Below are 24,976 nucleotides of genomic sequence, written 5' to 3'. Positions count from 1 at the left end.
TCAATGTGGTTGTCAGGAATCCCAGAATTATTACCCATACATTCAAGACTGGGATGAGAGGCATTTCTTTAAGGGTTTGACAGAGCTCAGATCAGTGTAGCACTGAGAAACTCACTGCGGGCAAAAATAATTGCATTCAAATAACACAAGGGTACATTTCAGAACAAGGGGCTGTTGTAATGGGGCTAGGAGAGGGGACTCAAGGCTAACAGAATGACATATTTCTCCACCAGAGGGTAAAGGATATGTGGAAAAGCCTCCCACGGAAGCAGAGGGTTGGAGGAAGGGCAGGTATGTAATAAGATGAAAAATAGCACCTGGGTACTGGGTGTTCTACAGATGCTGTTTTTCTGGTCAAAGTAATATATTGATGGAAAATAAATACCTCAGTGGTCCATCCAGTCTGCCCAACAGTTGCATTCATTGTCTCCCTACCCTTCTACTCAGCTATGCAGCCCAGAGCTGCCAAGTTACCCAGTTCCAGGAGGGAGATATTAGTCCAGTCCTGGATTTCTCATAAACCCCATCCTGGTGCATTATGGGATCATCAGCACTGATTTCAGTGGGTAGAATGAAGGACTACAACTACTTTGGGATGTAAGTTTAAAACTTACAGGACTAGTACTGAAAGGGAGGGGGTAACTTGGCAGTGCTGTGATTTGGGGAGCCTGTCCTTGCACTTTCTTCTGCCGAATGTGACTGGCTGGTGATCATAACCTGGCACTGTCTTTCCTGCTGTTAAGAAAAACAGTTTAAACATCAAAGGTTAGCCAGGACCTCTGCATTTTAAATATGTGTCCCAAATCACATGATTGCACACATTCGGGATTCCAGTATCCTCTTCCTTGGTTGGACACCAGGCTCTGGTTTGCTTTCCCATACCTCACCATTTCCTCTGGAACAAGCAAAAAAAGAAAAAAAAGTTAGCCAAATATTGGCAGGTCTTGGAGCACCATCAGCCCAAACAACACTGCATAAGGGAATGAAGCTAATGTATTGATTGTTCATAGTTCTAGGTAAAGTACATTCATATGCACCATATTCAACAATGGACAGGGCAGGAGCATGAGCAGCAAAGAGGGAAAGGGAAATGAGACTTGATATACTGCCTTTCTGAGGTTTTTGCAACTACATTCAAAGCGGTTTACATATATTCAGGTACTTATTTTGTACCAGAGGCAATGGAGGGTTAAGTGACTTACCTAGGGTCACAAGGAGCTGCAGTGGGAATTGAACTCCGTTCCCCAGGATCAAAGTCCACTGCACTAACCTCTGCTCCATGTGAAACACAGGACTTAACATAGTAAGTGAGGGCAGTTAAGGATCTGAACAGTCCATCCAGTCTGCCCAACAGTCTTATTCATTCTCAATTCTAGATTGAATCAACAATGAATGTCATATATACTTGATCATGGTCTTTCATTGGTGTTTCTGGGGCACAGACTGTATATATTTAGATTTTGCTCACATCTTTTTCAGTAGTAGCTCAAGGTGAGTTATATTCAGGTACTCTGGATATTTCTCTGTCCCAGGAGGGCTCACAATCTAAGTTGGTACCTGAGGCAATTGAGGATTAAGTGACTTGCCCAAGATCACAAGGAGCAGCGGCGGGATTTGAACCGGCCACCTCTGGATTGCAAGACCGGTGCTCTAACCACTAGGCCACTCCTCCACTCAGCAACATTCCGTGTAGAATCACCAATAATAGCAACATTCCATGTTCCACTGCACTAACCACTAGGCCACTCCTCCACTAGCAACATTCCGTGTAGAAGCCTGCCCTTGCAGATCAGCAACACGGTCGCGCAGGCTTCTGCTTCTGTGAGTCTGACGTCCTGCACGTACGTGCAGGACGTCAGACTCACAGAAACAGAAGCCTGCGCGGCCGCACTGCTGATCTGCAAGGGCAGGCTTCTGTTTCTCTGTCCCAGGAGGGCTCACAATCTAAGTTTGTACCTGAGGCAATGGAGGGTTAAGTGACTTGCCCAAGATCACAAGGAGCAGCAGTGGGATTTGAACCGGCCACCTCTGGATTGCAAGACCGGTGCTCTAACCACTAGGCCACTCCTCCACTCTAGAAGTCTGCCCGGCTCTATCCTTATGTTCCAACTACAGAAGTTGCCATCAAAACCCACTCCACAACCCATATGCAGCACAGCACCATTAATGCACAGATACCACCTAACAGAACCAAAGGTCTGGATGAAGTGCTCTGCTGCAGGAGAACACACACATGCTTTCCATCATGGCCTGTTGCTCAGGTGGCATGTGCAGGTGGCACAAGTACCCCGAAAGGGAGCCTCCTCTGAGTCCAGCCCTTTCGCTATTCCCCTGGCTGCGCCATCTGCTTTCCCTCTACGAGCTGTGGGACATCAGCAAGTCATTTCTCCTGCATCAAAGTTATTTGGCCCAGGCCAAGGGGAAGTGCAAATGGTTCTTTTGCCACTACATTTTGGCTTGTTCTTTTACAGTGGAAGAGATTGGATTGTGCAATTCTACAGTGAGATGCTGAGAAAGAGGAGATGGAAACACAGGGACAGGTGGAGGGGAGGGGAGGGGAGAAAAAAAAGAGACAGAACCCCTAAGAAGATGCACAGATTTAGGATAACTTGGGGAGTTTTATTAAATGTCTGTGGGACACTGTCAGAGGTTCAGATATAAATGCACCTGGCACACAACAGATAATGTGTGTCACCTGCGTTCCAGGTAATCTCTTTCCCCCCTCACTCTGGCTGTCAGTGATACGCACTGAACTCTGGGTGCCAGGTGGAGATCCTGGTCTCTGTGCTCCTCACCCCTGGACGAGGCATTTCGGAATGAAAAGGGAGCTGGCATACTAAAAGTCACCACTCTTTCCTGTGCTGCTGAAACCTACCTGTCTGTGGCTAGTGTTCTCAGCTTCAGGGTTTCATAGACGTGATTACCTGTAACAGACAAACAAAAGGTTAGACCTCCCTCCTCAGACTCATGTCCTCACCTTCATATCTTTACACATTTACCATGCCAGTTAGGGATGAGCTGTCATTTGCAATGGCATGAGAAATGTTCAACAAAAACAAGCAAAAAAAAGACAAGTTATGGTTTTTCATGTGCCGGTCATAGTGCGCTCTGTTTGCAAAAAGGGCACGCTCTTTTCTGATAAAAGTTTGTGCACACATGCATGCGTTATCAGGAAAGAGCATGTCCTCTGCAAAGAAGGTGTGCTATTAATGATTTTGTCCCCAAAATGAAAATTAAGACTAACCAAAACGTATACTGCAGATACTGTAGCAGGACATGTTTATCCACTCCTACCCTAGCTGAAATAATATTTAAGCACCTGACCTCAGGTGCAACTTTCTTTGAATTAGTCTCCTTATTTTCTAACTTCTCTATGTTCCATCTTTTCCTGTCTATTAAAAGTTTTTATTACGTATTGTGTTGACATTGTAAGTAGTAGACTATCAGGGGCATAATCGAAAGAGAAGGGCGCCCATCTTTCCACACAAATCGGCGTAATCGAAAGCCGATTTTGGGCGTCCCAAACTGCTTTCCGTCTCGGGGACGACCAAAGTTCACAGGGGCATGGCACCGTAGCGAAGGCGGGACTGGGGCATGATTAAGAGATGGGCGTCCTCGGCCGATAATGGAAAAAAAGAAGGGCGTCCCTGACGAGCACTTGGCCGACTTGGTCCATTTTTTTCACAACCAAGCCTCAAAAAAGTGCCCGAACTGAACAGATGACCACGGAGGGAATCGGGGATGACCTCCCCTGACCCCCAGTAGTCACTAACCCCCTCCCACCCTCAAAAAAACAACTTTAAAAACTTTTTTTGCCAGCCTCAAATGTCATACTCAGGTCCATCGCAGCGGTATGCAGGTCCCTGGAGCAGTTTTAGTGGGTGCAGTGCACCTCAGGCAGGCGGACCCAGGCCCATCCCTCCATACCTGTTACACTTGTGGTGGTAAATGTTGAGCCCTCTAAAACCCACCACAAACCCACTGTACCCACATGTAGGTGCCCCCCATCATCCCTTAGGGCTATGGTAGTGGTGGGGAGTGGGTTTTTGAGGGGGTTTGGGGGGTTCAGCACACAAGGTAAGGGAGCTATGCACCTGGGAGCAATTTCTGAAGTCCACTGCAGTGCCCCCTAGGGTGCCCTGGCATGTGAGGGGGACCAGTACACTATGAATGCTGGCTCCTCCCATGACCAAATGACTTGGATTTGGTCGGTTTTGAGATGGGCATCCTTGTTTATGGGTGAAAGCCCATCTCGACATTTAGGTCGACCATCTCTAAAGTCGACCTAAATGTTGAGATTTGGGCATCCCCGACCGTATTATCGAAACAAAAGATGGCCACCCATCTTATTTCGATAATAAGGGTTTCCCCGCCCCTTCGTGGCGCCGTCCTTACAGATGGACGCCCTTAGAGATGGTCGTCCCCGTTCGATTATGCCCCTCCACGCCATACTTTGTATTGTTTGAATATTTTCACTGCTGTAATTGTCTATTGCTTATGTTTAGTGTATTCCTTCAAAAAGGCGGTAAATAAATCCTAATAAGTTAAATAAGTAAAGAAAATGAACAATGCTGCCAAAGGCATGGGAAATGGAATGAAATGGAACATTTTTGAGCTGCCCTCACCCCTGATGCCCATACTGAAGTGACTCATTAAGCAAAGTGCAGCTGACGTCAGGGCCAGCCGTATCTGGAAGGACAAAGAAACCTAGCACCAGAAATTCTGCTGAAAACTTGAAGGGTTTTGCTTTCTCTAGAGGTGTGAGGGTAACTTTCACCATTCCATCAAATGGGGTCCTCTTATGGAACAAGAGGGTTATGGGGGAGGGTAAAAACAACGCCCACTGGCTGCCACTCAATTCATGTTACATACCGCAATGGAAGGTAGTGATCATGAGGAACCTGGGATCCTCAGGCTTAAATTCCTCCCCCCCCCCCCCCCACACACACCTCGTAATCTGGAACAAACATTCTCAGTTCAAATTTATTTAATTTACCGCAAATCATAACAACTAAGCGGTATCTGCTTTCACTGTAAGCACTTCGGATCAGGTGTACATGTGTCTGGATATGAATAATGCTGTCAGCATCCATTATAAAGGCAGACTAACACCCCCCCCCCCCCAAAAAAAAAAAAAAAATTACAAGTCTTTAACCACTCCCTTGCGCCTGGTTTTAAAGTGCGTCAGTCCCCCTGGCACTTACTGAGCTGTGTATTCTGTGCCGTCCCAGTCCGGAGGTAATTCTGGTAGAACGGATCCGGATACAGGTAAGTATTGTTGAAATTGCTACATTAAAAAAAATTCACAAGATATTTTAATAGAAACGTAGAAAAATGTAGGCAGATAAAGACACTGTGGCCTATCCATTCTGCCCATCCATGCCATCTACCCTCCCTATCACTCCCTTAGAGATCCTATGTACTTGTCCCAAGCTCTCTTTAATTCAGACCCCAGGACACTTTATTGCTTCTGCTGTTCATGGAGAAAGTGAACCTGCAGCTCCTGAGGATACACTGGGAGGAAATCCAGGCCTGGATCACCCTGTCCTTTTGGTAACTCTATGATCATCATGGCCTGAGATTGTAAACTGGCTTGGATGATTCATGTGAAGCCATCCTGATTTTGCCTGAAGCACCACCCTCCCAGTCCAAGCCCCTCCCCAAACACCCACCTGTTGGCCTGTGACTGGTGACGGTAGCAGATGGGCCTCATGTCATGTGGGTCTCCTTCTTCAGAGCAGCTGGGCACTGTGGTGAGACTCTCAGAATCTTCTTCCACCGGCTTAACAGCATGTAGTGAATCTGTAGGAAGTGCAAAAACACCAGAGAATAAAGTGGTGGTGGGAGGGCATTTGTTGACCATCATGAACTTCAGGCAGGACAAAGTGATATCCCTGGTTCAGGTGTGTCTAGGAGGTCCTCAACAAAATACACAGAGGTGGGGGGCGGCTTCATTTTAACTGACACTGCAACCTGGTTCTCCCTTATTGGGAAGGTACTGAACTGATCTTGATGCCCTGGATTCCTTCTATAAAACACTGACCCAATCAAGGTTGCAGAATGTCAAGAAGCATATATGAAGTTTATCCCATAGAAGGTGGTGGCCCCTATTTTTTTTGCCTGCAGAGGGAATGTTCCTCCTGATCCATCACAGGGCAGTGGGAAGGCTGAATGCCGGATCATTCTCCAAAGGCCTGTGTGTCCACTGAGCTTACCAAAATTACAGTGAAAGCTGAGTCTTCATAGCTCTGAACCAGGGCTCCAGACCTCCAGAACCTCCAGAAGGATAGGACTATCTTCTCTTACCCGAGCTCCTGGCATCCAGTCTCAGGTGGGGCTGTTTGTTCATCCTTTGGGAGCTTCCTGCTGCCACCATATGTGTTGCCAAAGGAGCCTGGTCCAGCGGTGCAGGTTGTCCTCTCAGGTTCTGGTCTTCAGGAGCCCACGGTGCAGGAGCTGGTCTCACAGGTGACCTGCATATTGGACATAACCAGTCAGATGTGCCATGGTCCTGACCTATTTTCTTAAGGGCTGTGGAGAGATAGAGACACTCCAGTACTTTCACAGAACTAATGGTGAGGTGTCTGTAATGTTAATACTCATAAGGATCCTGAAGTGATATTTCTAGCCTTCCTCTCCCCCCATCCTGAACCCACACCCCATGCAAGATCACCCCTTTGCAAAGGGACATAAAATGAGCCCTGCTGGGTTGTGCCAAAGATTCAAGCCCAGCATCCTGTCTCCAACAGAGGCCAGTCCAGGTCACAAGTACCCGGTAGGATCATTGTCCATGAACCCTCACCAAGACAGAGCACAGCTGTGATTCAAGGGTCACTCCAATGCTATCTGCATATTCCCTGGACACCAGTGGTTCCCTTGGATCATAGGGTCAAAATGTCTCACCATTCCCATTCAAACAGATTATCTTTACTCATCTTCCTCTCCCCCCCCCTTGCTTCCCCAGTTCTGGTTTATGAGGTTTAATGAACTTGTGTTAAACCTTAGGGGGTTCTAAACTGGCCTGGGTGTTGCCTTCCTTAAATACTTGGGGTGAAGGAACAATTTTTTTTTCTATTCTTGTTACTTACACATGGTTGTCATGTTGGGGGGCCTTGGGGGTGCTGGTGATCTCCAGTCGAGCTGGATTCGTGCTCTGCTGCTTCCCAGGGAGCTGCTTCTGCAACAGAGGAACTGACCTTTAACATGTGGAAGTGTGGAGGGGGGGCACATTTCCCTCTCAGTGGTTTTGTTGAGATAAACATCCCTCCCCCCCAATATTTTTAATTTCACTTGCTATATACACCTAGTTCTGAGGTTTAAGGGTCATTTTTCTCATACACCCAGCTCCCTTCCATTAAAATGCACCTGGGTGAGGAGACCAAGGTGGGGAAATTTATGGGACCCCAACAGGCAGATATCAGCTCTTCCTCTGGTGCCTTTTTTCCCCACTACACTGACTCTGTCCCACTGCAGAGACCTCCTTACCATTCTTACAAGGGGAGCAGTGGGTGCTTTCCCACCCCCATGGCAGAAGCTGCTCTTGGTGGACAGTTTGTGCTGGATGGCGTCTGTCAGCTTGTCCACAATCCGCTCTTGTGCCGTGTTGGAGACCTCCTGGAGGTGGGGAGAATAAGGACACGGTCATTCTTGTATGATACAGAAAGGCAGAAGTTCAACCTCAGTTATACAGACAATGAAAGAGTCAGGTACAAAGGATCCTACTAGGAAGCTACTAAATATTTAAAAGGGACTTTGAGAACCTTCTTTAAGCATTAGAAGTACCTTCCAGAGAACAGAAACAGAGCTTTTGTCATTTCAAAAGTTTCATCTAGGCAATTTGTTGATTCATTATGCACAAGTGTGACCCTTTCAGACTTCTCAGGCTTTACAGGTGGTCCTGCCATGATTCAGTTTATTTTCCACTGGCTCCATTTTGATGGAATCAGCTCCTGAAAGGAACTCATTGCATTTTGGTTGAGGTGTTAATGATGGTGGGAGTGAGGTGTAGAGTTTATGAAGCAGAGGCTCAGAATGTTTGGTGAAGGGATCTACAGAGTTTCAGAAACTCAAGCTCAACACTGCACATGCATGGTCAAGCCAGGTTGTTATTTGTTGAGTGGAGGAACTGACCTTGGTTTTGGAGATTAGGGACAAAGCTTGCTTGTAATACTGTATAGCCTTTTCAGGGTCTCCCAAGTGGAATCTCACAGCTCCAAGCCCTTCACAGGCCTGCCACTGGCCATGGGTATCCTCTGCGAGAGACACAGGGATATAAAATCATTCCCTCCTGTAGATAACAGCAGATTTCAGTCACATAGCTGACCCTAAGTAGCTGTTTGTAAAACATGAGGCTGGGATGGGGATGGAGTGGAGAGGGAGATCAGTAATCCAATCATACTCAACATTTCTAAAAAAGCTATAACAGTAGAATCTATATGTGTTTACTAATAAGTTAATATGTCTTGTGAGAGATACATCATAGAAATATAAGGGTGTCACATCATATAAGACCCAAGAGAATGCTAGATTATACTGTGGCCTTTGATAACCTCATTGACCCGGAAGCTCTCTCTGAGCACAGTACTATCAGGGTGTCTGAAGGCCTCCATGTCAGGGAAGCTCTGCTGGGTGGAGGAAAATAAACTTTTGCCCTTGACAGCTACAGAAAAGGGGTACAGCATCCCATGGGGCACTCCGGCACTGGCTTCACCTTTCCACAGTGCCCGTAGGAGGGATGCAGTGAGGTACAGAGGAAGGCCTAGTTCTGGGTTTGATTACCTGAGTCCTTGAAGGCCTGGAATGCATGCAGGTAGTGTTCACCGGCTGCCTCATGGTCCCCCAGCTGGCTGTAGGCATAAGCCAGGTTTCCAAAGCACTGACCCTGGGCCTGCCGATTCCCCAGCGTGCCTGCAAAACACGCCACCATATAGGCATTAGAATAGCCTTCAGCAATGAGACGGAGAGACCTATAAAGGTGAGGGTAGATTTAATTTTTTCAGTGGGGAAAGGTGCCCCATCCCAAAAGCAGTGTGATATTTGTAGTCCATGATTTTAAGGTAACAGCACCTTTGGACACCCACCCGTATAATAATAATACAGTCCACACAAACCAAGTGGAAAAATACAGCACAGTACTGACTTCAATCATCAGTCTCAAAATGTCCTAACCACCCTTTTTTTTTTAGTGGCTCCTGTCCAGGCTCACATGCTCTCCATCTGGCCTCACTGGCCCTAAACTTCTGAGCAGCTTGTACAGACACCTGCACTTCCTGTTCTCTGCCTGGCCTCTGGGCTCCTGATCAGGACTCTGGCTGGTTCGCTCCATAGTCACTTGCAAGCACCAACCTCTATATCCTGGGCTCCTTCCTTACTCAGGGTAACTGCTCTGCCATGCCTTCCTCCTGCTGGAAATCCTTCCCTGTTTTGTCTAGTGTGCCCCGGTCACTCCTCTGGTTCACGGGCAGTGACCCACTGCACTTTTCCTGGTACTCTAACTCGGATTCTCCAGACTTCACAAATATGCAGATTAGGCACTCAACATATGCAAATTCACTTAGTTCCATCCCTGTGGGAACAACTTCTTTCCAGTAAATACTTTCTCACAAATTTACTCACTTCTACTGTGGGAACCCTGGGTCTCAGTGTATAACAGCCACCACCACTGGCTAGGACTTTCTTCACTCTAACTTTACTGTCCTATCCTCCACCCCATGGCTGTTAGTCCATTTTCAAATAAACCACAGTGTCCTTAACATATCCTTAGTCAGGTAAGTACCTTCTGGGGCTTTGAGGTCACCTTCTCTCTCATCTTCCAATTCTCCAGCAGGTCTCTTCCTTCACTTTCACCTCCTGACTTCAGACTCCATTCCCTTCCAGGTCCACCATCTCCTCTTCCAGGCCTCAGGGTCTCCAGGTTCCCATCTCTTCTCCTCTGGGCAAAACCCCTTCCTCTACTAAGAGGAAGCTATTTATGAGGTGTCCAATAAACCACCCCACCTCCTTAGACCGCACCCCTCCAGTTCCAGAAAGATCTGGGTCTAGAATTCTCTTCTCAATCCCCAGCTGTCTCCCTGGAGCTCCCTCTACTGGCACATGCAGACCAATACTCAGCTATCTCCCTGGAGCTCCCTCTAGTGACCAGAATGGGCATTTTCCATGTTTTCAGTTGAGGAGCGCCCTCTGGCGGCCTCCTCAGGGTATATATATATATATATATATATATATATATATATATATATATATATATATGTTTTGGTTCTTAGCGGCTAGAATACACAGCTACACCCATTGAGGTATAATGGAAGTCATAGGAGCTGACTCTGTGGGTGCTCTGGGTGCTTGAGCACCCCCAGTATTGAGAAAATGCCATGTATGTGTCCACAGAGAGATTATTTCCACTGGGCTTAGCACCCCCAATAATTTTAAAAAGTTGGCTCCTATGATGGAATTTGCTCCTCGTGTATTTCATTTTTGTATTTACGAGACTGGGCTGGTGACTCTTTCTACTTTTTAATTGTTCATTTTGTTTTTTTGTAGCATCCTCTAAATACAATATAGGGCGGTGGTGGAAGTAGCTATTTAATCACATATACTGGCAATCACAGCTCCCACTGCTTTGTAGAAAGGGATGGTATGTACTCTCACAGTATAACCAAACATGATATGTCACTTGTGACTAGTGCGGGGGGGGGGGGGGAAAGCCTCAAGGTGCCTGGATCACAATGATCTCACAAGCAACAGTCGATCCTGTTGACCAATCACTTGGTCTTAAGGGGATCCGCTCCTTATCATGGGCAAAAAAACCACCCCAAAGTCTCAAATGCAAAACAAAGGAGGAAAAGTCCCTCATTAGTCCTCAGTATAGGTTGCTGCTATGTTGTGTCTACCAACTCTTTTTGTTTTTATGAACAGCTTACCAACAGCGATGGCATCATAAAGTCCCCTGAGGAAGCCATTTTTGGTGAAACGGGTCCCCGTTGGGATGTTTCACTTATGCCGCAAACTGTTGCTCAAAAGATAAGTACAAAAAGCGACATATTTTTCATATTGATGTTTTAATGCAGTACGATTTCATTGCATCACCCTATAAATTAGAAACTTACAAAATTGGGTGGTTAGGACATTTTCAGACTGACGATTGAAGTCAGTACTGTGCTGTAATCTTTATTTTTTGTTACATTCGTACCCCGCGCTTTCCCACTCATGGCAGGCTCAATGCGGCTTACATGGGGAAATGGAGGGTTAGGTGACTTGCCCAGAGTCAAAGTAGCTGCACTGGGAATTGAACCCAGTTCCCCAGGATCAAAGTCTGCTGCACTAACCACTAGGCTACTCCTCCACCTCCACAGGACTTCATCAAAATCTCCAGCCTGGAACTGGGTAATTTGGCATCTGTGTAAGACAATATGGCTGAGGATCTCAAGATGGCGAAACAATGGGCATCAGTGTATAAGGACTCGAGAGCTATTAGTAGTGAATAAAATCTGCAATTCTACACCATCTGCTCTTTCTTTGCCAAAAGCCAGGAGGGCCTAAACATGGGTATTTTAGAGGAGGAGAGCTGGGGGGGGGGCGGGGGGGAATACTTTAGAGACATTAAAATCTCACAAAAGAATTAATCACTGAGAAACACATCTTTATCAGAGAAAAGAATGTTCTAGAAATAGAAGTCACAGTAACACAGTGGCTTTCCTAGGGGGGGGCGGTCCGCCCCGGGTGCACGCCGCTGGGGGGGTGCCGCGCGCGCCTGTCCTCCGTTGGTCCATGCTTCTTCTCTGCCCTGGAACAGGTTACTTCCTGTTCCAGGGCAGAGAAGAAGCATGGAACAACGGAGGGCAGGCGCGCACAGCACCCTCCCCCCCAGCGGCGTGCACCTGGCAGGGGGGGGTTTCCTTTCACCGGGGGGGGGTCGCTGCACCCGGGGGCGGGGCGCATCGGCGATCCGCCCCGGGTGCCAGCCCCCCCAGGAACGCCACTGCAGTACCAAATCTCAAAGGAGGTCAACTCAGCAGTAGCTTTGGGAGATGTTTGGAGTGGAGATGGAAACATAACTGTAGCAGAACTGAGGATCCTCAGTTATGAAAAAGGTGAGGGGAAAAATCAGGGATCACCTGGGGCCTATTCAAATGCTAATAATTTCTCACCATGAGTGAGAATTTAAAAATCAGACCCTCAGCTTCTGGGTATTCCAGTTACCAGGGCACACAACCTTTTCTACTGCTACTTAACATTTCTAGGGTTACGCAGCGCTGTACAGTTTAACAAAGAAGGACAGTCCCTGCTCAAAGGAGCTTACAATCTAAAGGACGAAATGTCAAGTTGGGGCAGTCTAGATTTCCTGAAGAGAGGTAGGTGGTTATGTGCCGAAGGCGACATTGACGAGGTGGGCTTTGAGTAAGGATTTGAAGATGGGCAGGGAGGGGGCTTGGCGTATGGGCTCAGGGAGTTTATTCCAAGCATAGGGTGAGGCGAGGCAGAAAGGGTGGAGCCTGGAGTTGGCGGTGGTGGAGAAGGGTACTGAGAGGAGGGATTTGTCTTGAGAGCGGAGGTTACGGGTAGGGACGTAGGGGGAGATGAGGGTAGAGAGGTAAGGAGGGGCTGCAGATCGAGTGCATTTGTAGGTAAGTAGGAGAAGCTTGAACTGGGTGAAAAAGCAAGCCACACGGGCGCCAGCAGGCCACTGATCTCCAAGGATCATTCTATGGCATGTTAATATTGACCGGGATCCAGTGCTTCAGAGCCACTTACCATGGAGAGAAGCCGCTTTCCTGTGGAACTCCAGAGCTGTGCTGAACTGCTCCAGGGTGTTATAGACTGAGCCCAAGTTCTGCAGGACCACGGCCTCTCTCCGTTCATCTGTCCCGTCAGCCTGGCAGAATGGCAGGGCCTTCTCAAAGCACTCAGCTGCCAGGGAGAAGATCTTCAGCTGGGAATAACTGAGGCCGATATCATTGTACAGTTTCCCTGTGGAGGAGAAGGGAGGATTTCACCGCAGGTCTTGTAGGGAAGGCCAGTGTGCTCTCTGGGCTCACAGTTCCCATCGCCTCACTGCTGCCTGAAGTGACTTTCTTACACAATAAGAGCCTCTGTGAACCATATAAAGCTACAGTAAGGCAGGGGTGTGCTGAGGGTTTCAAAAATAAGGGGTCCTTTTCCAAGGCTGTGGTTAAAAGTGGCCTGCGGTAGAGTGGGAGCTTGATAACTGCCACACGCCAAGGCCACTTTTACTGCAGCAGGAATTTCTGTTATTTTAAATGGATATCTTAAATGACCATGCATTAATAAAGAGATTGCCACATGGCAATTTACTGCCTCAGCCCTCAGCACCTCCTGTTTAGCTGTCGGTCTGGGCTCACACGCTAACCCGGTGGTAATCAGACAGCGAGTGCAGCAGGGGCGTAGCCAGACCTCGCAGTGGGAGGGGGCACGTTTTGGTCTGCCGCCCTGTCGCTCCCCACCCATTGCCACAGCAAATACCTTGGCTGGTGGGGGTCCCCAACTCCCGCCAGCTGAAGCGTTGTCCAGCGCCAGTCTCCGGCGCCACCGCGTTGCCTGCCCTGCTCTGTCTTCCCCTCACGTCCTGCACGCTCTTTTTACTGAAATTGAGCGTGCTCAGTTTCACTACAAGGAACGTGCCGGATATGAGGGGAAGACAGAGCAGGGCAGGCAACGCGGTGGTGCTGGATGGGACCCCCGCTAGCAAAACCAGGGGCCTAGAGGACATTTGGGGGGCCCAGGCCCCCGTGGCCCCACTTAGCTACACCACTGGAGTGCAGATGGCCAATTACCGCTGGGAACACCTACTCCCTGCTCTCCCCACGCCATTTTCTGGCGCGGGGAACGCCAAGCCCCAAACACAGAACTACCGCAGGTGCCGTGTTTTGCTGTTTTGCCACGTACTACCCGGGGGTAGCCTACCACACCTTTATAAAAGAGCCCCTAAATGTTCAAAACATGTAACAAAATCTGTTTTTGCGTTATGTCTTTCTAATGCTAACAAATAACATAACAACGACCAAAAAAAAAACCATAGTAACATAGTAGATGACGGCAGAAAAAGACCTGCACGGTCCATCGAATCTGCCCAACAAGATAACTCATATGTGCTAATTTTGTGTATAGCCTACTTTGATTTGTACCTGTGCTCTTCAGGGCACAGACCGTATAAGTCTGTCCAGCACTATCCCGGCCTCCCAACCACCAGTCCCGCTTCCCACCACCGGCTCTGGCACAGACCGTATAAGTCTGCCCAGCACTATCCCTGCCTCCCAACCACCAGCTCCGCCTCCCGATCTTAACTAAGCTCCTGAGGATCCATTCCTTTGGCACAGGATTCCTTTATGCTTATCTCACGCATGTTTGAATTCCGTTACCGTTTTCATTTCCACCACCTCCCGCGGGAGGGCATTCCAAGCATCCACTACTCTCTCCGTGAAAAAATACTTCCTAACATTTTTCTTGAGTCTGCCCCCTTGTGCCAACCGATAAATAATATATACAAGAATATGTCAAAGGATGTTTTTTCTTCCCTCAAAAAATATTTCTGGCTACCCCCTCATCAGAAGACTTTATTACTCTGAGAGAAATTGGTCCTGGAGGAGGGACATATTTATCCACTCCTACCCTAGCTGCAGTGGTGTTCCTTGGTCGACTGCCACCCGGGGCGGATCGCTACTGTGTACCCTCCACCCCCCCAACGCATCACCTCCAAACACCCCCCTGGTGCGTTGCTCTTACCTCCTGGGGTGCTGGGAGCAGCCGCGTGGCTGTTGGCTCCACCGGTTCCCTGCTCCCTCTGCCCCGGAACAGGAAGTAACATCAGAGGAAGCAGGGAACCGTCGGAGCTGACAGCCGCGTGGTTGCTCCCTGCACCCCTTCTGCAGCATGCACCCAGGGTGAACCGCCCCCACCACCCTGCCTCGGTACACCGCCCCTAGCTGAGATAATATTTCTCCACCTCTCTGACCTCATGTGCACCTCTCTTTAAATTAGTCACCGTATTTTCTAACTCCGCTTACTCACCATCTTTGCTTATACCCTACACTGTCAATTAAAATGTTCTACTAAGTGTTGTGTCGACATTGTAAGTAGTAACTTTGCCATTGTTATTTGAATATTATTACTGCTGTAATTGTCTACTGCTTATGCTTACTGTACACCGCCTTGAATGAATTCCTTCAAAAAGGTGGTAAATAAAGCCTAATTAATAATAATAATAGACAGTATGACAACCTGGTGGCCGCACCCTTTGCCTTGTAAGGTGTAGACGTCTTTACAGCCTGCAAAAGCATGCAAAACCCCTGAGGCGGGAAATAACCACAGCATTGGTGACAATGGCAGCTATAATGGTGGCATTTTATACATTGCAAACTTCAAATGGAGCGCTTCCGGTGCTGGGTGAGACCACACCTCTGTCAGAAAGATGTTAGAAAAGCGACTTTGCCTTGCATTCAAAGATCTTGGCTTACCTAGAAGGCTGTTGCTAGGGAGGTTCTCACACAACAGGTAACATTTGTGAAGCGTCTTGAGAACCTCTCCCGAGCCGTACTGCTGACTCTGTAGCATGTAGCACCCGGCTTCATTCAAAGCCACTGCCGCAGATTCCAGTCTCCCAGCTACCGTGTAGGACTCTCCTGCCTCCTGAAAACACTGAGCAGCTCGGGAGGCGTCCTTCATCCTCACGTAACAGCGGCCCATTTTCATACAGGAATCGGCCACGCTCTGCGCCTTGGATGGCCGGTAGTGGCCAGCCGCCTTGCGAAAATATTCAAGAGCCTTTGGGAAGTCCTGCAGGCCCTCGTGTGCAGTCCCTATGTTGAAATAAAGGTCACCCACGTTGTCTCCCGCTTCCTTGTCCTTGGCCTGCGACTTGAGTAGGAATTCAAGGCCTTTCTTGAACTTCCCGATCTCCACGTAGGCCGCGCCAAGGTTGAAAGCGCAGGCCCTTTGAACTTTCTTGGTTGGGGTTTCTAAAGAGAGAAGGAAGGCCTTTTTGAAAGAGACCAAGGCCTCCTGGAAATCACCAGTCACTAGGGCCTGGTGACCTGCTGCAGTGAGGGCCTCTATTTCGGCCTGTGGGGAGCTGCCATGTGGTGTTTTTGCTTTCTCTGCTTCCTCAGGGGGTTTTGCCTTCTCCTTCCATTTCTTCTTTTTCTCCTTCCTGGAGGCCAGGGGCTCAGAGACCACTGACTGTGCAGGCGCAGGCTCTGCTTCCAGGGAGGATCCAGAAGCCATCAGGAGGAGCTCAGGAACCTGGACAACAAGCCTGCAAAAGAAACAGGAAGGTGGCATTTGTCATTGGAGGAGCTACACAGAGAGGACTCGACCCATCTTATGATACCTGCTTGGATTTCTACTCCCTAAGTGCAGAGTGATGCACTTGGAGAGTAGAAATCCAAGGTTAGAGGGTGAGAGGCTGATATGCACAGACAGGGAGAGGGACCTTGAGGTGGTAGTATCTGAGGATCTGAAGGTGATGAAACAGTGTCACAAGGTGGTGGCCGTAGCTGTATAGAGAGGGATATAACCGGCAGAAGGAAGGAGGTGTTGATGCCCCTGTACAAGTCATTGGTGAGGCCCCCACCTGGACTATTGTGTTCAGTTTTTGAGGCCGTATCTTGCTAACGATGTGAGAAGACTTGAAGCGGTCCAGAGGAAGGTGACAAGAATGATATGGGGCTTGCGCCAAAAGACATACGAGAAGAGACTGGAAGACCTGAATATGTTTACCCTAGAGGAGAGGAGGGACAGGGGAGATATGATACAGACATTTAAATGCAGACATTTAAATTTCACGGAGAGAGTAGTGGATGCTTGGAATGCCCTCCCGCGGGAGGTAGTGGAAACGAAAATGGTAACGGAATTCAAACATGCGTGGGATAAACATAAAGGAATCCTGTTCAGAAGGAATAGATCCTAAGGAACTTTAGCCGAGATTGGGTGACAGAGCCGGTGGCGGGAGGCAGAGATGGTGCTGGGCAGACTTATACGGTCTGTGCCAGAGCCGGTGGTGGGAGGCGGGGCTGGTGGTTGGGAGGTGGGGATAGTGCTGGTCAGACTTATACGGTCTGTGCCAGAGCCGGTGGTGGGAGGCGGGGTTGGTGGTTGGGAGGCGAGGATAGAGCTGGACAGACTTATACGGTCTCTGATGGGGCTGGTGGTTGGGCGGTGGGGATAGTGCTGGGCAGACTTATACGGTCTGTGCCAGAGCCGGTGGTGGGAGGCGGTACTGGTGGTTGGGAGGCGGGGATAGTGCTGGGCAGACTTATACGGTCTGTGCCAGAGCCGGTGGTTGGGAGGCGGGGCTGGTGGTTGGGAGGCGGGGATAGTGCTGGGCAGACTTATACGGTCTGTGCCCTGAAAAGGACAGGTACAAAAGGTAAGGTATACACAAAAAGTAGCACATGTGAGTTTATCTTGTTGGGCAGACTGGATGGACCGTGCAGGTCTTTTTCTGCCGTCATCTACTATGTTACTATGTTACTAAATACTTGAAAGGTATTAATATGGCAACAAATCTTTTCCAGAAAATGGAAAGTGGTAAAACTAGAGGACATGAGCTGAGGTTGCAGGGTGGTAGACTTAGGAGTAATGTCGGGAAATTCTTTTTCTTGGAGAGGGCGGTTGATGCCTGGAACGGCCTCCCGAGGGAGGTGGTGGAAAAAAACCAACTGTGGCAGAATTCAAAAAGGCATTGGAGGAGCACAGAGGATCTCTAATTAGAAAATGAATGATATTAAAAAAAACCAAAACTTAAAGGGTTGCATATGTGTTTGGATGTCAGGCGATGCTTAGATGGTGACTCTGGCTGCATCAACTAAGGCCAGTGCTGGGCTGATTTGTACGGTCTGAGTCTCGCATATAGCGATCCAGTTTAGGGCGGGCTGGAGACAGCTTCGCTGGAAAACTCCAGTAACTTGGATCATGAGGACAGTGCCAGGCAGATTTTTACGGTCTTTCTCCTGCAAATGACAAGATGGATTTGGATAAGCTGGAGTGGGCTTTGACGGCAACTCCAGTGGTTGGAACACAAGGACAGAGCCAGGCGGACTTCTATGAAACACCAAGACCATGATCAAATATATAATATCACGTAAGACGGCTGAGGGGAGACATGATAGAGGTATAAAAAATATTGAGTGGAGTGGAACAGGTGGATGTGAAGCGTCTGTTCACGCTTTCCAAAAATACTAGGACTAGGGGGCATGCGATGAAACTACAGTGTAGTAAATTTAAAACAAATCGGAGAAAATCTTTCTTCACCCAACGCATAGTTCAACTCTGGAATTTGTTGCCGGAGAATGTGGTGAAGGCGGTTAGCTTAGCAGAGTTTAAAAAGGGGTTAGATGGTTTCCTAAAGGACAAGTCCATAAACCACTACTAAATGGACTTGGGAAAAATCCACAATTCCAGGAATAACATGTATAGAATGTTTGTACGTTTGGGAAGCTCGCCAGGTGCCCTTGGCCTGGATTGGCCGCTGTCGTGGACAGGATGCTGGGCTCGATGGACCCTTGGTCTTTTCCCAGTGTGGCATTACTTATGTACATTTGGGAAGCTTGCCAGGTGCCCTTGGCCTGGATTGGCCGCTGTCATGGCAAGGATGCTGGGCTCGATGGACCCTTGGTCTTTTTCCAGTGTGGCATTACTTATGTACTTATGTTCATTGTTGATTTAAATCTTGAATTGATAATATAATTGATAATAAAGCATTGAGCCTGATTTTAGTGGGAAAGTGCGGGATAAAAAATATAATAAATAAATAATGAATGTGACTGTTGGGCAGACTGGATGGACCACTAAGGTCTTTATCTGCCGTCACTTACTATGTTACTAAGCACCCAAGGGCAGCTGGGCACTCAATTCTGGCACTGACATGACCTATTTCACGCTAATTTTCATCTTGCATATTAATGGAATAGAAAACACGTCCCACTAAAAGGCACAAGCTGGCTGCATTGGGTCTGTGTTCTCTGAGCTCCTTCTGCTTTCACGCCCCAATCTAACTCGACCACACCTGAGCACACGCAGTTATTTTCTCATTCCACTACTGAATTCTACAACATTCTGGTACATGCACCGGGTATATGTCAAGGAGAACTCTGCAGATGCGAGTTCAAATCAATCACTGACTGCATGTGTGCAATAAAGCAGGTTGTTTTAGGAATTTGAGCTGTAGTTTGTCTGGATAATACAATCATAATGCCACCAATGTCCTTCCATTCTTTCCCATTCCGAAGTTATCCTGTAGCTCAGCAACTAAACTTTTCAACGTATCATAAGCTCTTTGGGTTAGAGACCGAAAGCCCTACTTCAGTAATTCTGGACAGCACCAAGTATGATGCTGAAGAAAAGCAACCAGTTGCCTAAGTCTATCTAAAACTTCATCCTAGGAGGTGGAATGCAGCTAGCAAGTGGAAAAGAATCCACTGCGAAAATAAAACTGGACAACGTTTAAAACATTTATTGGGGTGACACTGTGCTGGGGCATTATCCTGAAAAATTAAACAGAGTCACCAGGGAAGGAAGATTGGAGCCAGACTCTGTTGGAACTTACCTGGAGTGCGGGTTCTTAGCCCCCCCACAAGCTCCCAGAGGGTGATTTCTGGACTCCGTAACCTTCCTGGGGGTGGCCACATCCTATCTCAGACAGATTGGGCTCTGTAATGGGCTTCAGGTGTTTGGTTTCTTCCCAGCCCGCTCCATGGCTTTCCACTATTTGTCTACTGGGCACTATGGCAACTGGTTCCAACACTGTACTGGCCAGCCCTCCTCTGATGGATGGACAATCCCTCCTACCAGAAGCCTTGGAAAGAATGATTTCTGTTTAACTGTTCAGTTGCTGTACATGTTAAGCACATAAAGTGCAAAGCTGCCAGGAACAATCACTCTGCTGATTCTGGACTTTACAAACATTTTTTGTTCTTGTTGATATTAGATTTTAAAACATTTTTTTTGCCAAACTTCTTTCTCTTGGTTGTTCTCTGTTTATCCATTAGTCTAGATTAACACACACAAGGTACGTTACAACCTTACAAATCTTAAAACCTGACATAATGGAAATCATCTATTAAACAGAAAAATCTAATATACAATGAAGATTATTTTCAAAGCACTTAGACTTACAAAGTTCCATAGTTTACTTTGCCTCTATGTAACTTTGTAAGACTAAGTGCTTTGAAAATACGCCTCCACAAGAATAATCACACGAGTACATTACTACTACTACTACTATTTATCATTTGTATAGCGCTACTAGACGTACGCAGCTCTGTACAGTTGAACATGAAAAGACAGTCCCTGCTCGACAGAGCTTACAATCTAATTAGGCCACACAAACAGGACAAACAAGAGATAAGGGAATATTAAAGTGAGGATGATAAAATAAGGGTTCTGAACAAGTGAATAAGGGTTAGGAGTTAAAAGCAGCATCAAAAAGGTGGGCTTTTAGCTTAGATTTGAAGTTGGCCAGAGATGGAGCTTGACCAACCGGCTCAGGAAGTCTATTCCAGGCATATGATGCAGCAAGATAAAAGGAACCGAGTCTGGAGTTAGAAGTGGAGGAGAAGGGTGCAGATAAGAGACATTTACCCAGTGAACGGGAGTTCAGGAAGAGATGAGAGTGGAGAGGTACTGAGGAGCTGCAGAGTGAATGCACTTAGAGGTCAATAAGAGGAGTTTGAACTGTATGCGGAAACGGCTAGGAAGCCAGTGAAGTGACTTGAGGAGAGGGCTAATATGAGCATAACGACACTGGCGGAATATTAGCAAAAAGGACCCCACAGTTTCATCAATCTGAGAAAAAAAACCCAACCTCACTACAAAAGAGTTTATTTTCTTATCCTGAAATATCAATAATATTTACCTGAAAGCTCATAAACAATCATGCCAGATGGAAACATTGTTTCAAATACTCCTTTTATTGATTGTTTTCTTGTAACAATGTTATTCCAGCTTTGAAGTTATATTTTGAAGAATTAATATGTTTCTTTCTAGTATATCCAGGCAAGTATCACCTTGACGTGGCAGTTTAAAAATGGAACAGAATTTCCAAGAGATGCCAAAATGTCAGCTCAACACAGCCTCAGGGGAAAACCAGAGAAACATGAAAGATTTGATGCTGTTTTTCAGCCTTTCACATTGATTAGTTATTAATTAAGGAGGTCTTGTACTGAGGATTAGCTTGAGTTATCTGTATTTTATTCCTATGATCTCTGCTGCAGATAACTGGAGTCAATCTTTAGTAAAAGCAGCCTGGTTTTTTTCTAGCAAAAAAGTACTCAAATGCCAGGCCACCCTTCAGGGGCGGGGTGATTGATGAGGGACCCTCCCCACAATAGCCAGGACCAGTCACAGAACCTACGACAAGGCAGAATTGGTGTGTAGAGCCTGAGCTCTTTCATTAAAACTGGGGGACTGTGGGTCAATTTTAGAAGACAGTGGAAAAGGTGCCGGTACTCAGTACCCCCAAGTACCCCCTCAAAAAAAGCCCTGAGTAAAAGACCCCCCTCAGTATGCAGAACTGGTTCCTCTGATCTCACAGATGTCAGAAGGAACCGATGATGATCTTTGTTGGATTGCTGCCGGTCTATTCTTGGCGATTTCTTGCACTTTCGAACGCAGCCGGTTAAGCGCAGAAGCTCTTCCACGAGGGGCCGATGAACTACACCTCCCAGCACCCTTTGCGCCCCGCGCTTCCATCCTGAGCGCGTCACGGGAGGCGCGGTTTGACAGTTGGGTTCCGGACGTCGTCGGCGCTGGCGGGACATTCAAATCGTGCAGCAGGGAGTGGAGAGGACGGAGAGAGAGAAGCGGAGAGTGGGGGAAACGGCACCGCTGGAGCATGGAGGAGGCCCGGGGACAGCCGGCGTCTGCGGGTTCGGGCTGTGAGTGGCTCCCTCTGGGGTTGGGCTCCAAATTCGCCTGTCAAAGGGTCGAGCAAGTGAAGTCCCGCTTTCACCCCGGTGCATGCAGGGATTTGTAGTTCTTAAGAAATGCAAGCTTCAAGTGAGCCAGATTTGGGTTGCCGAGGAGTCCCCTCCCCCAGTATTAGGCTCCTTTGGTGCATGCAGGGATTTGTAGTTCTTAAGAAATGCAAGCTTCAAGAGAGCCAGATTTGGGTTGCCGAGGAGTCCCCTCCCCCAGTATTAGGCTCCTTTGGTGCATGCAGGGATTTGTACTTCTTAAGAAATGCAAGCTTCAAGTGAGCCAAATTTGGGTTGCCGAGCACCCCCCCCCCCCCCCAGTATTAGGCTCCTTCGGTGCATGCAGTGATTTGTAGTTCTTAAGAAATGCAAGCTTCAAGAGAGCCAGATTTGGGTTGCCGAGGAGTCCCCTCCCCCAGTATTAGGCTCCTTTGGTGCATGCAGGGATTTGTAGTTCTTAAGAAATGCAAGCTTCAAGTGAGCCAGATTTGGGTTGCCGAGCACCCCCCCCCCCCCCAGTATTAGGCTCCTTCGGTGCATGCAGGGATTTGTAGTTCTTAAGAAATGCAAGCTTCAAGTGAGCCAGATTTGGGTTGCCGAGGAGTCCCCCTCCCCCAGTATTAGGCTCCTTTGGTGCATGCAGGGATTTGTAGTTCTTAAGAAATGCAAGCTTCAAGAGAGCCAGATTTCGGTTGCCGAGAACCCCCTCCCCCCAGTATTAGGCTCCTTTGGTGCATGCAGGGATTTGTAGTTCTTAAGAAATGCAAGCTTCAAGAGAGCCAGATTTCGGTTGCCGAGAACCCCCCCCCCCCAGTATTAGGCTCCTTCGGTGCATGCAGGGATTTGTAGTTCTTAAGAAATGCAAGCTTCAAGAGAGCCAGATTTCGGTTGCCGAGGACCCCCCAGTATTAGGCTCCTTTGGTGCATGCAGGGATTTGTAGTTCTTAAGAAATGCAAGCTTCAAGTGAGCGGTGGAAGCATAGGAGCCAGATTTGGGTTGCCGAGGAACCCCCCCCCCCCCCCAAGTATTAGGCTCCTTCGGTGCATGCAGTGATTTGTAGTTCTTAAGAAATGCAAGCTTCAAGTGAGCCAGATTTGGCTTGTCGAGAACCCCCCCCCCCCCCCCCCAGTATTAGGCTCCTTCGGTGCATGCAGGGATTTGTAGTTCTTAAGAAATGCAAGCTTCAAGTGAGCCAGATTTGGGTTGCCGAGGAGTCCCCTCCCCCAGTATTAGGCTCCTTTGGTGCATGCAGGGATTTGTAGTTCTTAAGAAATGCAAGCTTCAAGTGAGCCAGATTTGGGTTGCCGAGCACCCCCCCCCCCCCCCAGTATTAGGCTCCTTCGGTGCATGCAGTGATTTGTAGTTCTTAAGAAATGCAAGCTTCAAGTGAGCCAGATTTGGGTTGCCGAGAACCCCCCCCCCCCCCCCCCCAGTATTAGGCTCCTTCGGTGCATGCAGGGATTTGTAGTTCTTAAGAAATGCAAGCTTCAAGTGAGCCAGATTTGGGTTGCCGAGGAGTCCCCCCCCCCCCCCCCCAGTATTAGGCTCCTTTGGTGCATGCAGGGATTTGTAGTTCTTAAGAAATGCAAGCTTCAAGAGAGCCAGATTTCGGTTGCCGAGGACCCCCCAGTATTAGGCTCCTTTGGTGCATGCAGGGATTTGTAGTTCTTAAGAAATGCAAGCTTCAAGAGAGCCAGATTTGGGTTGCCGAGGACCCCCCAGTATTAGGCTCCTTTGGTGCATGCAGGGATTTGTAGTTCTTAAGAAATGCAAGCTTCAAGAGAGCCAGATTTCGGTTGCCGAGAACCCCCTCCCCCCAGTAGTAGGCTCCTTTGGTGCATGCAGGGATTTGTAGTTCTTAAGAAATGCAAGCTTCAAGTGAGCGGTGGAAGCATAGGAGCCAGATTTGGGTTGCCGAGGACCCCCCCCCCCACCCCAGTATTAGGCTCCTTCGGTGCATGCAGGGATTTGTAGTTCTTAAGAAATGCAAGCTTCAAGTGAGCCAGATTTGGGTTGCCGAGAACCCCCCCCCCCCCCCCAGTATTAGGCTCCTTCGGTGCATGCAGGGATTTGTAGTTCTTAAGAAATGTAAGCTTCAAGTGAGCCAGATTTGGGTTGCCGAGAACCCCCCCCCCCCCCCCCCAGTATTAGGCTCCTTCGGTGCATGCAGGGATTTGTAGTTCTTAAGAAATGTAAGCTTCAAGTGAGCCAGATTTGGGTTGCCGAGAACCCCCCCCCCCCCCCCAGTATTAGGCTCCTTCGGTGCATGCAGGGATTTGTAGTTCTTAAGAAATGTAAGCTTCAAGTGAGCCAGATTTGGGTTGCCGAGAACCCCCCCCCCCCCCCCCCCCAGTATTAGGCTCCTTCGGTGCATGCAGGGATTTGTAGTTCTTAAGAAATGCAAGCTTCAAGTGAGCCAGATTTGGGTTGCCGAGCACCCCCCCCCCCCCCCCCCCAGTATTAGGCTCCTTCGGTGCATGCAGGGATTTGTACTTCTTAAGAAATGCAAGCTTCAAGAGAGCCAGATTTCGGTTGCCGAGGACCCCCCAGTATTAGGCTCCTTTGGTGCATGCAGGGATTTGTAGTTCTTAAGAAATGTAAGCTTCAAGTGAGCCAGATTTGGGTTGCCGAGAACCCCCCCCCCAGTATTAGGCTCCTTCGGTGCATGCAGGGATTTGTAGTTCTTAAGAAATGCAAGCTTCAAGAGAGCCAGATTTCGGTTGCCGAGCACCCCCCCCCCCCCCCAGTATTAGGCTCCTTCGGTGCATGCAGGGATTTGTAGTTCTTAAGAAATGCAAGCTTCAAGTGAGCCAGATTTGGGTTGCCGAGGAGTCCCCTCCCCCAGTATTAGGCTCCTTTGGTGCATGCAGGGATTTGTAGTTCTTAAGAAATACAAGCTTCAAGTGAGCCAGATTTGGGTTGCCGAGCACCCCCCCCCCCCCCCCCCAGTATTAGGCTCCTTCGGTGCATGCAGGGATTTGTAGTTCTTAAGAAATGTAAGCTTCAAGTGAGCCAGATTTGGGTTGCCGAGAACCCCCCCCCCCCCCCCCCC

The 24,976-nt window shown here is 48.3% G+C and overlaps 1 protein-coding gene across 1 annotated transcript; it reads right to left on the bottom strand.

Moving 5' to 3' along the window:
- Window positions 1-530: 530 nt before the first annotated feature.
- On the bottom strand, window positions 531-19,690 carry LOC115459152 (tetratricopeptide repeat protein 24-like). Its single transcript, XM_030189026.1, has 12 exons — window positions 19,556-19,690; window positions 15,468-16,264; window positions 12,748-12,963; window positions 8,779-8,907; window positions 8,131-8,252; window positions 7,486-7,614; window positions 7,089-7,177; window positions 6,307-6,473; window positions 5,673-5,802; window positions 5,205-5,287; window positions 2,876-2,924; window positions 531-895 (listed from the first exon to the last, which is right to left on the bottom strand). The coding sequence occupies exons 2-12, from the start codon at window positions 16,231-16,233 to the stop codon at window positions 805-807; spliced, it is 1,971 nt and encodes a 656-aa protein (XP_030044886.1). The 5' UTR covers window positions 16,234-16,264; window positions 19,556-19,690; the 3' UTR covers window positions 531-804.
- Between the last annotated feature and the right edge of the window lie 5,286 nt (window positions 19,691-24,976).

This window comes from Microcaecilia unicolor, unplaced genomic scaffold, assembly GCF_901765095.1.
Source record: "Microcaecilia unicolor unplaced genomic scaffold, aMicUni1.1, whole genome shotgun sequence".
Taxonomy (NCBI): Eukaryota; Metazoa; Chordata; class Amphibia; order Gymnophiona; family Siphonopidae; genus Microcaecilia; species Microcaecilia unicolor.
This window is presented reverse-complemented; position numbering and strand designations above follow the sequence as displayed.